Source organism: Melanotaenia boesemani, chromosome 4 (assembly GCF_017639745.1).
Source record: "Melanotaenia boesemani isolate fMelBoe1 chromosome 4, fMelBoe1.pri, whole genome shotgun sequence".
NCBI lineage: Eukaryota > Metazoa > Chordata > Actinopteri > Atheriniformes > Melanotaeniidae > Melanotaenia > Melanotaenia boesemani.
In genome coordinates, this window is record NC_055685.1 from 37,155,333 (window position 1) to 37,172,263 (window position 16,931).

Consider the following 16,931-nt stretch of genomic DNA (forward strand, 5'->3'; position numbering starts at 1 on the left):
ACATAAATTAGTTACAGCCATTAATGCGTTATTTTTGACTGCTCTAGTAAAAATGTTGTTTTTAAACTTTGTGGTGAAATAAATTTGCATTTTTTTATTTTACAGTCTACAAATTCTCATTTTTTGTGTTTAAAAGGAGTTAAAATGTGGGAGACTGGGCTTCAAATTATTAAACATTGCAATTAAAGTAATCAAATCACCAATAGTTTGATGATCATCTACATAATAATAATTTGGCCATTTATCAAAGAAAAGATGTCGAAAGTTTTCTGACTGAATCTTTTAAAACTCCATTTGCTATATACTTGACTTTTTCTCATAATTATAGACAAATAATGAAGCTGTTTTAAAGTAGATGGACCCTAAAAATGATGATGATTAGTCCCAGCATTTAGGTAATTTGATTAAATTCAGTTTATGTATGCTACCCACTGAGCTATGCTGCTCTACCCACTTAGTGTTACTGAGCAGTGTGGCTCAGTGGGTAGAGTGGTTGTCCTGCAGCCCAAGGATTGCCGGTTTGATCCCGGCCCGGAGAGGTCATGTCGAGGTGTCCCTGAGCAACACACCAAACCCCTAACTGCTGTTGATGTGTCTTGGTTGAGCATCTTACATGGTAGCTTCCACACATCAATGTTTGAATGTGTGTGTGAATGGGTGAATGTGACATACATGTAAGTGCTTTGGATAAAAGCTCTATACAGACCATTTACAAAAGTTGTAAATATACAGCCCTAATGACAATGATGATGAATCATTGTTAAAATGTGATTAATAGTGAAAACAATTCTTTTGAACCAATTAAAAATAATTCCATATCAATGCACTCTTTGGTACTGAAAGATAAATCAGTCCCCAGCTAATCTTTACCATCTATCCTTCCTATAATACATAAAAATCTTTATTAATACCCAGTTTGCAGTTTCTGATTACATCTTTGTGAGCTTGTTGTCCAAATGTTTACTAAGGGTAGGCCTACAACTTAGTAAACTTTGAATGTGCACAAAACAAGACTAAAAAATCCCAAATGAAAGCAGCCTGATGTTTGATTTCAGCGTTGGGATGTGAGCAAACTGATGTTAGCTCAAATAGAATTTACCCTGGAAAGAACAGCTGGTATCAAAGCTGTAGATACCCTGAACTTTGTGTGTCAGGTACAGCTGGAGCATGCAGCACATGCTTAGTGTTACAGAGGATTATCACTGGGCGGTTTGGATGCTCACATCTTTGGTGCGATTGTTATGGTTCTTGTCGTGGGCAGTCCTTCTAGACTAAAACCTCAGTTAACACTTTCAACTATGATTTGCTTTAAAAGCAACATCATATCAACATCACTGCAAATATTTCTCTGCCAATACAAGAGCAGAGTTTTTATTTTTTTATGTCTTTTGGCATCCAGTTGAATAATTTATTTTCCTCAGGAACCTTCCCGGCTAAGTGAAATGAATCAGACTTAATGGCAGCAGCCATTAAAACAGCTGTTTTGTTGTTGCTAAGTAAAGGAGCTGTGACGCCATCATTTTTCATCTCCTTTATCAAAGGATACATAAGATCATCTTTTATGAAAATGAAATGAAGACTGAGCAGTCTGTGACAACAAACATTTAGCCTTTTCTTTTCTTTCTTAATTATGAATCTTGATAATAAAGTAATGTTATATATTATATCTTTACTAACATGATTTATAGTTTCATTGTAACACTGTGATCCGACTGCATTAGGCAAAATATTTAATTCTATTTCTGTAGATTATTTATTATTTATTGAACATCTGTAGCTTAGTGGTGTAATTGGATTCTCATTCAATCACATTGCAGCACTACCAAATTTCTCCCAACCCCTTCCCTTAACCCTGAAAAGTTTTACAGTGAGGTCAATAAAAATAACTTAGGAAAAGACAATAGGAAGTCATTTTGTTAAATATTCCAACTGTAGCCTCTGTTTGCAAAAGACAAAATAACTACCAAAGCTCATTTCATGAAACTTGGTAGAACATAGGCAGCAAAATAACGTGTTTGTTTGCATGGTTTTGGATTGTTGGACAACGTCCGGGCAGAGCAATCTGTACCTGAAACTGGAGCCATGAGCATGACATTAACACTAACATTAAGCTGCTTTTGAAGAGAATGATTATCATAAAACCCTCAAACAACCCCGTTGAAATGTGCTGCTGATATCTATACAGAGGGGAGTCTCTGTAGAGAATTACACCAACACACACTTTATGGTATAGAGGAAAAACACAAACTCACTCCATGACTGTTTCTTTTCCCAACACACCTAACTGTCGCTGGCATATTTTTCACATCATTCACAATAGGTGTTGATGTGACTGGTGTCTTGCCTGGTAATAAAAAAGGGTGTGATGGGTTGATTCACCCAGTCTCCATCAACCACATGAGTGCTGAGCCATATGGCTGTAATACATCAGAGAGGCAATGATTTAGCATGCTGGAATCATTTGAAGAAAAAAAACTAACTTTTTCCAAACCTTTTTTTTAAACCTGTTATGTCCAAATCAGACCTTAACCATGTAGTGTCACTTTGATTGTATTCTATCACACTTGTGTGGACTAGTTTAGCTGCCAAAGCCAACCCTTTGGATAGAGTTTAGGGGGTGTGCAAGATATGGCACACAACTAGAAATCCTAAAAGCAAAAGATTTATGCACGATTTAGATGTTTTCTCCCACTGCTGCCATTCTTTCCATGGTACAGAGTAAAATGTTGTGATATAGACAGTCAGAAATTATGACAGCTTGTATTGCACTGATTGGAGGAATGCGTCATTGGGTTGAGCCAGACAGAGCAGAGACAACTCAAATAAAACTAAAAACTCTTTTTTTAAGATAAGTGACAGGTGATTTTGTAGCTTCGATGGTATGATCACAAGCATTGTGACAAACACACTGTGTGTAAGCACCCTTCTCATTAAATGAGACAAGCTAGCTGTCAGAATGTGACCAATGTAAATTGCCTTATGGTTCTTTTGGTTTTGGTTCTTGTCCAAAGTGACATTTGTTTCTTGCAACTGTGTCAAGTTAACTGAGCGAGTGCTGGAACAGAATAACATGTGACCACAAACCTGTCATCAAAGAATGAGGTCTTTTCTTTAGCTGCATGCCATTCCAGTGTAGTATAAATTAATGTGCCTGATGCTGAAGTCAGTAGTTAAGCTTCATGAGACAGCCTAAAACCAGAAGACTGAGAAACCAGCTCCTGTAGCACAGCAGTAATTCTGCCAACAGTCCCAAACTTTAAACCTTTGAGAATCTGTGCAGTGTAATAAGTGCTTCATGAAGCTGTGGGACTCTGCGCTGGCTGTACTGTAAGCTAGCCAGTCAGCCAGCCAGTCTGAGGACTCTGAAATATGTCACAATCACTGGAAAACTTTTAGCCCAAATGTGTGATCAGTACGTTGGCTTATAGTGCGAAAGGTTGCAGTTTTATAGGAAAGGCTAAAAGATTGTAAAATGAATGTTTTCCTAACCCCGCTCCCTACAGGGACGAAGCTCATGTCTTTTTCATGATCACAGCGGTGAAATATGCACATCTTTAAATATCTAGATTAGCAAAATAACTGATATTTCCTGTACCACTTCCTAGACACTAACTTTGAATTCGTATATTTTGCTCTGGGGCAACCAAAAGGTTGACATGTGTTTTATTTTATTTTATGTTGATCACTACGTCTCTCCACCACAAATCAACTCAAATCTTTAACATTTATTTTCAATGCAGTCAATAAACATTGTGAAACTGTATTTTTCTGTATCTGATCAGTATCCCTCCCCTCCAACCCCCCTGAAAGGAACTCATAATTTGTTCATGATAACCCAAGAATGACTTTTAAACTTTTGCCCTCAGCTGTCTGACACTGTGATGGCACTGACTCAGGGCACTAATGTCTGTAATGATTGTTAATTCAGTACAGCAGTTCAATTTTCCAGGCAAGCGGACAATAAAGTATTGTCTTATCTTATCTTAAGGGAAAACGGGTTTCCCTGAGATGACTCAGGGTTGGGGGCAGTTCCAGGACACTGGTCCTGCCAAGGGGCTGAGTTATCTGTCTTTTAAAGGTAGAGAGAGAGAGTGAGGGAGCGAGGGATGGATGGATGGATAGATACATATATATATTATATATATTAGTGTCAAAACCATAAGTGGCTCCAGAGGATGCAAACACAGAGGAATGTAAGTGAGATCGGTGGCCTGGTGAGCTGAATGCCAGAGTTTCCAGAGTCACGAAGTTGGCTCTGTTGCAACCTGCTAGTCACCATGGTAACTGATGCTGGACTTGCAGCCTTCTCTGAAGCCATTTCTTTTCAGAGTTTTGCACAAAAGCAGCTGTAAACAAAAGAATAAAACATAAATAAAACAACTCTGTCTTTTTACTGATTCGATCCCCTATTAGTTAGTCACCTCAACTCATGCTAAACAGCAGTGAGCGCTCATAGATGAGGGAAACTGTTGGCCAACCATAAACTATCAAGCCAAACATAAAAATAAAATAACTAAAATATTGAAAAGAAAATAGATAATAAAAAAATCAAACAGATAAAATAGATAGATAAAAAATGAATAAAATAGATTAATAAAAAAAAAACTTGCTTCCATTTCCCTCGTTTTCCTTCTTGGATTCTTGAATAATCCGGGGTAGTTTAGAAATGGGGTAGTTTAGCCAAAACAGCAGCATGTTTTGTAAAAAAAAAAAAAGTGTATAGTGATTCCTAAAACCTGCTACAGGTTCAGCAATCAAAGCCAGTCCTCCAGAGCCGCTCAGTGTCTGGTTCAGTAATGATAGAAGCTCTCAGATAGGTGAAGCTCTTTTACCGTAAAGTGTGTCTTTCATTCTAATACACAACATCAGTTTTACCAGCTATGCACAGTGTAGATCTGCAGTAGTGTTGGCTCTATGTAATGTGATACAGCAGAGGAAGGAGCAGAAATGGTTCTTTTGTTTTTGTCAGAATGCAGAGACAACAGTTACCGTCATTCTCCAGGTATTATTGTTTAGCAGCACTTATATGTTCTTTTCTTTGTTTGCTGTTCAGGTTGGTGGTTTGTCAGTACCGCAGAGCAGCAGGGCTGGGTTCCAGCCACATACCTGGATTCACAGAACGGAACCCGAGATGATTTGGATCTGGGCACTTCCAGGACTGGAGAAGGTTTGTCTGCACACACACAAAAACAGAATCATAAAACACAAAAAGACATAAATGTCACTCTGTCTGACTTGATATGAGAAATGTCTGCTTGGAAAAGGCTGTTATTTCTCAATCGTGTTGTGTTTCGTGGGTGGTTTTTCCCATCTCAGCCTCTGACAAAAAAACAGCATTTACACAAACACAAACACACCTCCAGTCACACATTAAGAGCCTTGGAGACCAAAGGCTCAGCAGCTCGGTGAAATGGTACCAGACAGCAGCCAACGTGGTTGCAATATTTTGGCACCACAGAAAATTCCTTTTAACTCTCCTGGGAGGCTGCAACTCCTGCACGAGTTTTGTTGTGACCCTTTCCTCTCAAATGTTTAGTCTGACTGCTGGGATGGAGCATTTCATCATACCCTCCTTTCTGCTTGTAGCCCTTTAAAGAGTTATAATGTGCAAACACACAAACATGCACACATGTCTGCTTAGACATGCAAACTGACCTCCTCTGAGTATGCACACAGTTATTCTGCAGTGGTGTGTTGTAATGACACCAGGATGGTGCAACAGTTTTTGAAGCTGTAGGCTGCCGATGGATTCTAAAAAACATTTTTTTGTTTTTGTTGCCAGACTTGCAAGCCTCTATGCTTGAGTGGATTGTACATATCCAGCAAAACATGTACACAGAACCCACTCCACTAACATGATGACAGCTCCTACACAGCTGTTACAGCCACTGTTATTTTCTGTTCTCATGCCTCTGCTGCTGTTGCTTTGTCTTCTCACACACAACAATACACACTTGTGTGTGTTAACTGTTTCCTGTAACGCAATAATCTCCTACAATCCTGTATGCAGGAGATAAAACAGGTATGGAGGTTTGGATTGTTTTTTTTATTAAAAGTTTTTTGTTCTGCAGAACAATAACTAAAGATTACAAACACACATTTTACTCCCACCTTTTAATGATTAACAGTCATTTTGTGCAGCTCTGCCCTTTTTTTCTAACGGTTGTGATAACATTTTGTCAGGGTCACTGTTTTCATGACATTAAAAACAGAATACTTAACTAATTTTGTTTTCCTAGTTTTTGGCCTAAAATAAGTGGATCATCCTCTTGTTCAGTTGTTTGTTAACACACATATCTAAACAGCCAATCACATGGCAGCAACTCAGTGCATTTAGTTTACATGGTGAAAACGACTTGATGAAGTTCAAACTAAACATCAGAATGAGGAAGAAAGGAGATTTAAGTGACCTTAAACATGGCATGGTTGTTGGTCTAAATATTTACTGGGATATTCACACACAACCATCTCTAGAGTTTACAGAAAATGGTCTGAAGAAGTGAAAATATCCAGTGATCAATAGTTGTCTGGACCAGAATGGCTGGTTGATATCAGAGGTCAGAGGAGAATGGACAGACTGGTTGGAGAAAGGTAACAGGAAGTCCAATAAGCACTGGTTCCAACCAAGGTCTGCAGAACAGCATCTCTGATCACACAACACGTCCAACCTTGAAGCAGATGGGCTACAGCAGCAGAAGACCACACTGGGTGCCTCCTGTCAGCTAATAAAAGGAAACTGAGGCTACAATTCACACAGACTCACCAACACTGGACAATAGAAGATGGAGAAAAGTTGCTGGTCTGATGAGTCTCCATTTCAGCTCCACATTCAGATGCTAGGCTCAGAATTAGTTGGAAACACCATGAAAACATGGATCCGTCCTGCCTTGGATCAACGCTTCAGGCTGCTGCTGTTGTAACGCCATCCATCCATTGTCTGCCGCTTACACAGAGTTGGATTGCGGGGGCAGTTACCTAAGCAGGGAAACCCAGACTTCCCTCTCCCCGGCCACATTTACCAGCTCATCCAGGGGGACCCCGAAGCGCTCCCAGGCCAGTCGCGAGATGTAGTCCCTCCAGCGTGTCCTGGGTCTTCCCCTGGGCCTCTTTCCGCTGGTGTAATGGCGGGGGGGATATTTTCCTGGCCCACTTTGGGCCCCTTAGTACCAACGTGGCCTGGTTTAACCAGCACAGCCTACCTGAGTAATGTTGCTGACCATATCCATCCCTTTATGACCACAGTGGAGCATCTTCTGATGCTACTTCCTTCTAGCAGGATAATGCACCATGTCACAAAGCTCAGATCATCTCCACCTGCTTTCTAGAACATGACGATGAGTTCACTGGACTCCAACGGCCTCCACAGCCACCAGATCTCAGTCCAATAGAGCAGCTTTGGGATGCGGTGGAACAGGAGATTCTCATCATGGATGCAGCCGACAAACCTGCAGCAACTGTGTGATGCTGTCATGTCAATATGGAGCAAAACCTCTGAGGAAGGTTTCCACCACCTTGTTCAATCTATCACTCCAAGAATTAAGGCAGTTATGGAGGAAAAGGGGGATGCACCTAAGACATGGCCAGTGAGTGGGTCTGCAGTGTCAGTAGTGATGGAGATATAGACAGACTCAATGCACCTTCTCATCCAGTAGCTGAGTAGCTGTAGCTCAGATTGCTGAAATGGTTAATGCTAGGAGAGCTTTCAAGACAGTCCATCAAAGTGTGTGTGCATGCAGCCCCAAATACAGAAAGCAACAATGATAGGCAAGTAAGCATCAGAATGGAGCAATGGAAGAAGGTCTGTTCTTATTCATCTCTTTTACATCATGTGGATGGTCAGGTGTGCATGCTCACACGGACAGGTCATTGAACCTGTGAGAATAAGGCAAGCTTTGAGCTAAGTTCTGTTGGAAAATCTTGGTCCTGCATCTATGAGGATATTACTTTGACACATACCACCTGCAGGGGTGGACTATGACAAAAAAAAAAAAAAATCAGCCCTGACATTTTTGCCCAGGTTGGCCCATATACACTCATGCAAACCACTAATCTTATAGTGTAGAAACAGTGTCTGTGTCTGCTGGCTGGAGATGTTATCTCACCCAGGTTCAAATATATTAATTGGAGTTTTTATTTTATTTTTTTTACATAATGATGCAGTCAGGTCCAGAATTATTGGATCCTCTGGTAAAGAGACAAAACGTTAGTTTAACATCTGGACAAAAATGTAAATTAATAAGCTTAGCTATCTGAAAAAGTGTTTTATCTCTGTTTATTGTCCATAAACGCCTACGTGGAAGCTGCCTCTAACACCAAAAGTACAAAAATATCCAACTATTAACCAGCAGCCCATGACAGATAGGATGATAAAAAAAAAAATCAGATATTCGCTGACTCACTGTTAATGTTGATGACGGATGGTTAAAATCATTGTCTCACTTTCAATAAGATGATTTAGTTCAGGAAGACAGAAAAGAACTGATATCTGTTGTTTTAACCAGCAAACACAACCAGTAAACCAGTTTTCCTGTTGGAAACACTGACGGCATCAACTGCTTTCATAAATGTAAGGAGACAAATTTTCATCACTTCATCTGCCTATGCAGAGCAGAGACAACTTCTGGGTCATGTGACTTGTCTTAGATGGACAAAAAATGTTTTGGGGATGAAAAAACTGTGAAATGGCAGCAACCACTGTCAAAGTCTCACTCCCCAGTCGTATTTATACCTGTCCTGGCGTCTTTACGTTTGCATATATCACCACTCCTCATCATCTCCTACATCTCATTATCTCCACATGGTCTGTAACCTGATTCTACTGAGGGCTCGGCCTCATGGAGAGGAGATTTCCCCTGCTGAAATTACCTCCAAATAACATTTCCTTTTGAGCCTTAGCTGATATTTCAATTAGGAGGTCAACTAGAGCACGGTGACGCTCGATAAGAGGGACAGTGACACAGAGAAATTTTAAAAAAGTAGCAGAAGCACAGAAAGAGAGGACGGATGTCGAGGGAGAGGAACGATGAAGAGATAAGAGAGGGAAGAAGATGAGAATCTGAGCAACACAGGAATTAGATTACCCTCACTCAAAAGACAAAGGACGACTGTTGTCTCCACCTGCCCTTCTCCTCATTACCTTTCTGACTCTCCCTGTGGCCTCAGAAAAGACTGAGACCAACTTCCTTCTGACTTCTGCTTTATCACACAGGCTTTGATCTGATTAGACATGAAAGAGGTGAAGAGTTCATCACACATCAGATACTGATTCCTCAGGTACGACCCCACGAGGGAGGAGTTTGTATTAGCATGATCTAATAAATCCCCTCGTTTCTTTAGATATTCACAAAAAACAGGAAATAGGTGCAACAATTTAGTGAAACAGACTGAATGAAGTCTGAGAGAGAATCAGCACAGCCTGAATGACAGCAGTCGTCAGGATGGTTCTCCAGGCTTCTTGAAGAACTTTCCAAAGCTCTTGTTTGGATGATCCTGCCTTATGTTATGTTCACTGTCCGCATGATCCCACACCGCTTCAATAATGTTTTGGTCCAGGTTCTGGGGAGGATCCATCCCTCCATCAAACCTGTTGCCACTGATTTTCAGTCCAGTTCTAGTGTCATGTGACATACCTCAGCCTTTTCTCTTTGCTTCTCTTTCTTAAGTATGGCTGCTAGACAGCCACGTTTTCACGGAGATCTTTTCTGATGAGGCTTTAGCAAACAGTGGATGGATCAGTTGAAGGTCCAGATGCATCTCTTTGGTCCTGGCTCAGGTCTTTGCTGGATATTGAATCTTTCAGATCTTATTTATCTGGTAGTGATAGTTTTTTTATTTTAGTTCTGGCACGTCAGTGGTCACGGAGACACAAGGAGTGGGACCCAAATGCTGGACAATGAGACGGGACGCAGGCGGGTGAACTTAACCCTTCCATGCATATTGTCACCAAATTAAAGGCTGCTTTCTTGTATATGCATGGGTGCACTTCAGTGGCCATTAGGAAATCATCCAATACACTGCCACTTACTGAAGCAAAATAAACATATTGTAAAATTTCATATAAATAAATTTAATAAATTATTTATAATAAATAAAAAGCCAAATAAGATTAAATATAAATAAAAGCACCACTGTTCGTGTCTGTAGAAGTAAAATATTGTAGGTGAAAAAAAGATGCTGTTTTCTGTTTTTAATCAATTCATCAGAAGGTTAACTAACCAAATAATATAATATGGATAATATGCATTTTATAGTGATGAATGTGCAATAATAGGGACCACACATAAATTGTTATTTTATGTAAATATGTTGTACTTTTTAAGACTTGTTTTAAATGACATCAAACTGCCCAGGGAACACAGATGGAAACTAGCCAATGGCTAGAATCTGACACATTTACACGAGAGTTTATTAATGTGTACTGTCTCAATTTTAATAAAATTTAAATAAATAAATAAAAAAATAAGATTAAATAAGAAACCGATGCAACAAGATGGAGGGTAAAACAACGTGTGGTCATCAGAACCAAGATAAACAGGAAACCAGAAATCAACATGTGAAACAGAAATGTAACAAGAACTGACCCAAAAGAGAACAAAAACCCACAGACCGTGACACTTTCTCCTCCACTCAAATGTTTTAAGGACACACGGCACAACATGCTGACAAATGCCAAGTTTTCAGCTAACAGAATTTGGGAATCACGTTGTTGATGCAAAAATAGCATTTCCTGCTTATCAACCTGTGTTATCTTTGGTGTTTTTCATAGATGCAACTAAAGTAATGTGAACTTTTTTGTGACAGGCTGCTAATAAAAAAGATTCTGTTATGTGTCAACACAATTCTGGTTCAGTGAGCAGTCAGTTTGGTCCGTTCTCAGATGAAGTTCCCAGACGGGCCAGGAGACGCTCCACAGTAAGATTCATTCGGCTCCAGGCAGATATTTTGTGCTGTAAATTGTTTACCCTCAAGCTCACGTTGAGTTGTGACAGATGTGTTAACCCACACTCGAATCTTTCTGCTCAGAGAAACTGTTTTGATTTAGCTAAAACATTGTTTTTCTGTACACACGGAAACCTCTCTGTTTTTAACACGGTTCTGCTGCAGCCCTGAAACGGCCACCATATACAGCAATGAGCCTGTAGAGTTCAGCAAGCATCCACCTGCCTGCCATGACTTCAGTTTCATATCTGTCAGGTGCTGTTAGGAAGGAAGGAAAGTTAGATATTTGCTACATAAACACGGTCAAATTTTAAAGAAAAACCCTTGGAGATTAATCAGAAATAATTACAATCGATCTGTAACCTTTACGCTCCATTTTCACTTCAGTTGTTTAAAATGTTTTTGTGACTAAAACCAGCTTTTTCTCCATTTCTTACCTAATCCAAGCTTCTTACACTAACTCCTTATTCTTTGTTTTTTTTTTGGTTGCTGCTGTTCATCATCAGTTACTAAGAGGCGAAAGGCCCATCTGAAGAGGCTGGACCGCCGCTGGACCCTCGGTGGTATGGTTAACCGGCAGCAAAGCAGAGGTGAACACAAACATAGACAAAGCACCACCCCTCACAGAATAGCCTGCACAAATTTTAGGTTTTTATTTTATTTTTTCTTTTACATCATTCCAGCTTTTTCTGTTCTAGAGTTGTACATGCACAATAGATGCTTTTATAAACTAAACAAACACCTTTAACCCATTAAATGAACATTGTTAACAAGTCCTAATATGACTCATAGGGATGTTTCGGACTTATTCTGTTTTAAAAGTGTTAGTTTTTTCTGCAAAGTGTGCAAACCGGCATGTTATAATAACTTTTGGAATATTCTCTGACAGCAAAGGTTTTCCAGAGGTGAATGTTTGCAAAACTCACACTATATGTTTCTTAATGAAACTACATGGAGAGATGTTGTCATGACAACATAATCTTTTAGCAACGCATGCATTTTTAAACAACTTTCCAGCTTTAAAGACAATAATTTACAACAAAATGTTCATTTATAAGTTACACATTCAAAGACACAATCATCCAAAGTATGTTAAAACTCTACACCCTCAAAAGCAGTAAACAAACTCACGCTCAGTACCGTTGCTGCTGGCCCCTCTTCTCTGCCTTGATTTCACATTTTTTGCAACCACTTGGTAAACAACTTCGTTTACATCCTCGCTACCCCGCCAGCAGCAACTGGCACCAGGATCCTGCCAGGAGCCGCATATTGGGTGGCCATGAGTCAGCTCTAACAGTAAAAATCTCAAATCTCGCCATCTAACATGGAAAGCTGCTCAGCTCTCACTAAGAAACAAAATAATTGGACTGCATTAAGGTTGTTTGGCCCCTGCAGCATAAAAGCAGCAACTCTGATGGCTGCTGAGCCCTGGGAATGCAAATGATTCTGCAGTAGTTACTGCTTAGAGAACGTTTATGGGCTCAATATAAAGTCATAAAGATTTTGCAGATGCAAATGAACTTTTGCAAATAATTTCAGTTTGTTTTTGAAAATCAAGTTAACCATCCTGCAAAAAAATCTGCCTGCACATTTGCAAAATTTGAGTTTGCAAATGTGCAAAAAAAGATTTGCATTGTTGAAAAAAATATTCATATTTGTGGAAAGTAAAAGAAGTTCTTTTGCAAACATCCTGTCCACAGACTTGAAGCAAACTGCATGTGGGACTCTGAAGTTTTGTCCTCGTCTATCTGATTGGATAGTGACAAATCAAACTGTCCAATCAGAGAGCAGACACCTTCCTGACCTTCCGCACTGCTGCAGGTCCTTAAAAGGAAGTCGATACATTTTAAGGACAGATGGTGGTGCAATTGTCTCTCAAAGTCAACATGATAAACCAATATTTCTCACTCCGAGACTCGAGCAGCAGGTGCTGCAGACTCTCTCTCTCTCTGCAAACCATCACTTTCACCTTTTCTGCCTGTTATGGTTGTTGCTCAGCTTGTTTTTTCTGCAGCTGGCCTGCATGCACGGCAGTTAAAACTTCAACGATGCTTCGATTCCAGGGTGGCAGCTGAATCAGCTGACTGTGTCCAGCTCTGTCCATTAAACCTCCCTCATGCGGGAGGTTGAAGAATTTACAGTGAGGAAGCGTGAGAGGTGACAGTCCATAAACGGTATTATCTACTGGGCTACGGTACATTCCACCACTACCCGGGGGGAACAACAGCCACGTACAGGCAGCGCTTGTTTTTGGAGGAGCTATAGGGAGAATCATGGTGATCGTCCTAATGCAACAACGGCTACCCCTGAATCCAAGCATGGTTGAAATAGATACTGCGGCCCATGGAGGTCAGCTGGAGGAGAGCACCTGTGAGGAGGAGAAAGTGGTGGTTTGCAGAGAGAGACAGTCTGAAGCATCTGCTGCTGGAGTCTCGGACTGAATAATTTCGGTTTATGTTAGAGTACGATGTCTGTCACTAATAGACAATCTTCGCACATTGTCACATTAATTTTTTCACAAAGGTTGTTGCAGACAGTTAATAAACCACTCTGATTTATTGATCTACTCCCCTTTAAGAGCCTGCAGTGGTGCGGAGGGACAGGAAAGTGTCTGCTCTCTGATTGGACAGTTTGATTGGTCACCATCCAATCAGATAGATGTAAAAAAACAAGGACAAAATTTGCAACAACAACTTCAGTCTTGCATGCAGTTTTCTGCTTCACATCTGTGGACAGGATATTTGCATAAGAACATCTATTATTTTCCACAAATACAAGTCTTTTTTACAACCATGTAAATCCTTTTCTACACATTTGCAATTTTCCAGGCAATTTTTTTTTTTTTTGCAGGATGACAAACTTGATTTACAAATACAAATAATTATTTACAAACATTGATTTACAGCTGCAAAATCTTTATGACTTTATATTGAGCCCATAAAAGTTTAGTTTACCAGGATACCTGTAGCTTTGTTGTGCAACATTGACTTTAATGCTGATACATCAGTGTGTGTCGATTGTCTCTGGGTGAGACGCTTTCTTAGACAAATGTTTCTCAGACCATTTGTTAGCCATCTGTCTGGATCCAGGGTTAGTCAGTTTTAAAAAAAAAAAAACTTTTTATGGAAGCTGGTGTGAGGTCAATAAAACCTCTTTTTAAACACTTAGATAACCTGGTCAGACTGGTGGAAGCAGAAGGAGAACAGGACACCTTGACCTCCCCGACAAACTTGTTTTAATAATTCAACCAAGTGAACTGGCACTGGTCAGAAACATCAAATAGGATTAAATCACCAACTGGACGGAGCATGTTTGGCAGCTAACAGTGTCAGTTAGGTCTGCAGGAGCGTTACCTAAGCCGACACGTCTCCCAGAACAGCAAAGCTTGGCCCGAATGAGCTGATGGAAAGTGTGAAAGTGGGGCAACAGCCCAATCAGCAGACTGGCTTTAATCACACAGAACCTCAGCTGCTGTAGAGCCTCTGGATGAGTCAGCCGGCTAGCTGTCGCCACCAGAGAATGAGAAACCTATTTGGAGGCTTGTTCCTGAATTCCACCTAGTTTTTAGCTTTTATTGCATCATGGTCCTTTTTCACTTAACTCTCTGCTGTTTGTTGAAATGTGTGGTTTTGCTATACATAGGGTGATTTAAAGTTTTTTCCAATCTCCCAACACGCTCTAAACACTCGCATATAGTCTTTCTTCAAAAGCTCGCGCAATTTCAACAGTTGTCCTCGTCTTCATTCTTCTGCTTTTTTGTTCCCTTCTTGATTCTCTTGTTTTCTGGTTTGTTTCTTTTGCTGGTCAACACTGCCCCTGTGATTTCTGGTAGTATTGCTTCGTCTTCTGCGTCAAGCAACGGATAGCTAAGCTCCCTGAAAATTCTGTGCGTAACCGAAGCAGAAGACAGACAAGTCTTTTATCCATCCTCTGCGTTGAGCATAAATGGGCCTTACAGCTTTGCATGTGCATGGCTGTCTCATAGTTATGCTATTTTTCTTCGTAAATCAAAAGTTTTCTGCAAATATGATGAATCTTACCAAACAAAAAAAAATAAAAAACAAAAAGTTAAAAACAAACCTGGAGTCTGGTAGCTTCTTTTTTTCTGAAAAAACATGGGTCCTGGCATTGATGTGGACGTACTTTAACATGTACCAGCATCTAAATATGGTTGCAGATCAAACACTCCCACGGGAGACAGCCCTTCATAACAGCAGCACCAAAACTTCTCAAGGACCGCTAGAACTCAAGATAGGACCCCAGAACCTCTGTGCTTCCACTCCGTAACTATTGTCTCAAAATGGTTTGACTCAGACCCTGGATTGGCGCATAGGCCGTTTTTGAAAACCACCATTACTGCGCATGCAGTAAGCAGTACATATTGTGTATTATGTTTGTTACTTGCACATAATTTGTAAGCTTATAGGCAGTTCACAGCATGCTACGACATGGCTTAGACTCTTTAAACAGACTTTAGTTCAATTGTATTGTAAAAAGTTAACAGACCAACTGTCAATATCTCAACCATCATAGGACATCCTATAGATTTGGTATCTGCACCCCAAAGACCAAGTCTGAATTCACATTTGCAAGTTTTAGGTGTTAATGGCCTGGCTTCTGATTCCCTTTAAATGAGGTAACATCTTGAGAATAGTTTGATTTCCTAAGCGCCAGTCCAGGGACAGTCAAATCCCCTGATAGGACCCATGACTGACTTTCAAACCTGACTGGCATTGAGCGTTAAGGCAACATGTCTGCATGAATCGTGCCTGGGAACTGTCATCTGCAGCTTAAGGAGACATGATATTTCATTGCTAATGTTGTCACAGATCCATTCTTATGGCCGGCATACATGGCCCAAACATCACTCAGCCAATTCGTTGCCAGGTTCGTAGCTGTAACATCATCATCTCCATGATCTGGGAGGATTCATTCTAAGTGGATGCATGTATGAATATAACCAAAAATTCAAACAATTGACACATGAATCAAATCCAGAATTTTGAGTATTTCAGTCCTACCACATGTTTTAAGTTGAAAGGCAAATTGTCAATAAAGCTGCTTAATCAGACAAAATACGACATACACACTTTCCCATGTAATCTACTGGATAACTATGTCTAAACTTTGACTGCGTAGTGTATTTGATCTGTTTGTTCTAAGTACACTGTGATGTAAACACATCTAGGAACAGCCAGCCTTGGACAGCACATACTGCTGCGTGCTGCCTGACACCTGTTTTAGCTTTGTGCTGAACTGCTAATACAACCAGGTGGTCTACATTTGCAAATAACATGAGCTCCGTTAAGTTAGGACAACATAAAAGAGTGCATTCTACCACAATACCATCTTCATGTACCCATCTTTGCTGTTTGAACGGCACTACCCTCGCCCAACAGAGTGTCACTCACCTGATGGATAGAGCTGGGTCAGGGATGATTTACAGCTCTGTGCATGACGCTCCAAATGTAGTTTGATTTAGTAGCGTTGGCGAAGGAAAAAACAAAGGCCGATTGCAGAAGATTTATGTTCTGCAATCTGTAATCTGCTAATTGGAAGAAATCAGTGAGGCACTCCAGCTAAGTATGAGTTTGAGATGCTCAATCTATTTAAAATACTGCACATCTCCTTTTGTTCAGTCATCTCCACTGTGACTCAAAGCCAGGTCGGGGTGTTTTGACCTCTCTGGACGTGTTTACTGACATAAAAGTGACTTCATTAGGGGCGGTGTCTGGTGCTCCAGGGTTCAACACAAGCCACCCTCCCTTCTCTGCTTCCACTGGCATTAACTCCCTAATTTAATTTACAGAGTCCAGCTGACCGCCCACTTAGCTCACTGTTGTGTCACTGTAGAGTGACGCGAGCACCAGGAGGAGGAGGAGGCACGTGTACAGCCCATAAACACAAACACAGATGTAATTAGTAATAAATCAGTGTTTTCAGCTTTTATTCCATCACTTCAGGACTTAAAGGGACGTTGTGTATGAATTACT

At 40.4% G+C, this 16,931-nt stretch overlaps 1 protein-coding gene and 1 long non-coding RNA gene across 3 annotated transcripts in view; one reads left to right on the plus strand and one right to left on the minus strand.

Annotated features, from left to right (window-relative positions):
• The window catches only part of sh3pxd2aa (SH3 and PX domains 2Aa), a 123,760-nt gene that overhangs the window by 94,676 nt on the left and 12,153 nt on the right, over positions 1-16,931 (plus strand). For both annotated transcript variants that reach the window (XM_041983637.1, XM_041983636.1), the window contains 2 exons: positions 5,054-5,167; positions 11,445-11,528. In XM_041983637.1, the coding sequence (XP_041839571.1) occupies positions 5,054-5,167; positions 11,445-11,528 (198 nt within the window). The remainder of the gene's footprint in view (positions 1-5,053; positions 5,168-11,444; positions 11,529-16,931) is intronic.
• On the minus strand, positions 435-14,817 carry LOC121638706. The gene is made up of 3 exons (XR_006010053.1): positions 14,750-14,817; positions 3,213-3,218; positions 435-446 (listed from the first exon to the last, which is right to left on the minus strand). It is a non-coding gene; the product is annotated as an uncharacterized LOC121638706 (long non-coding RNA).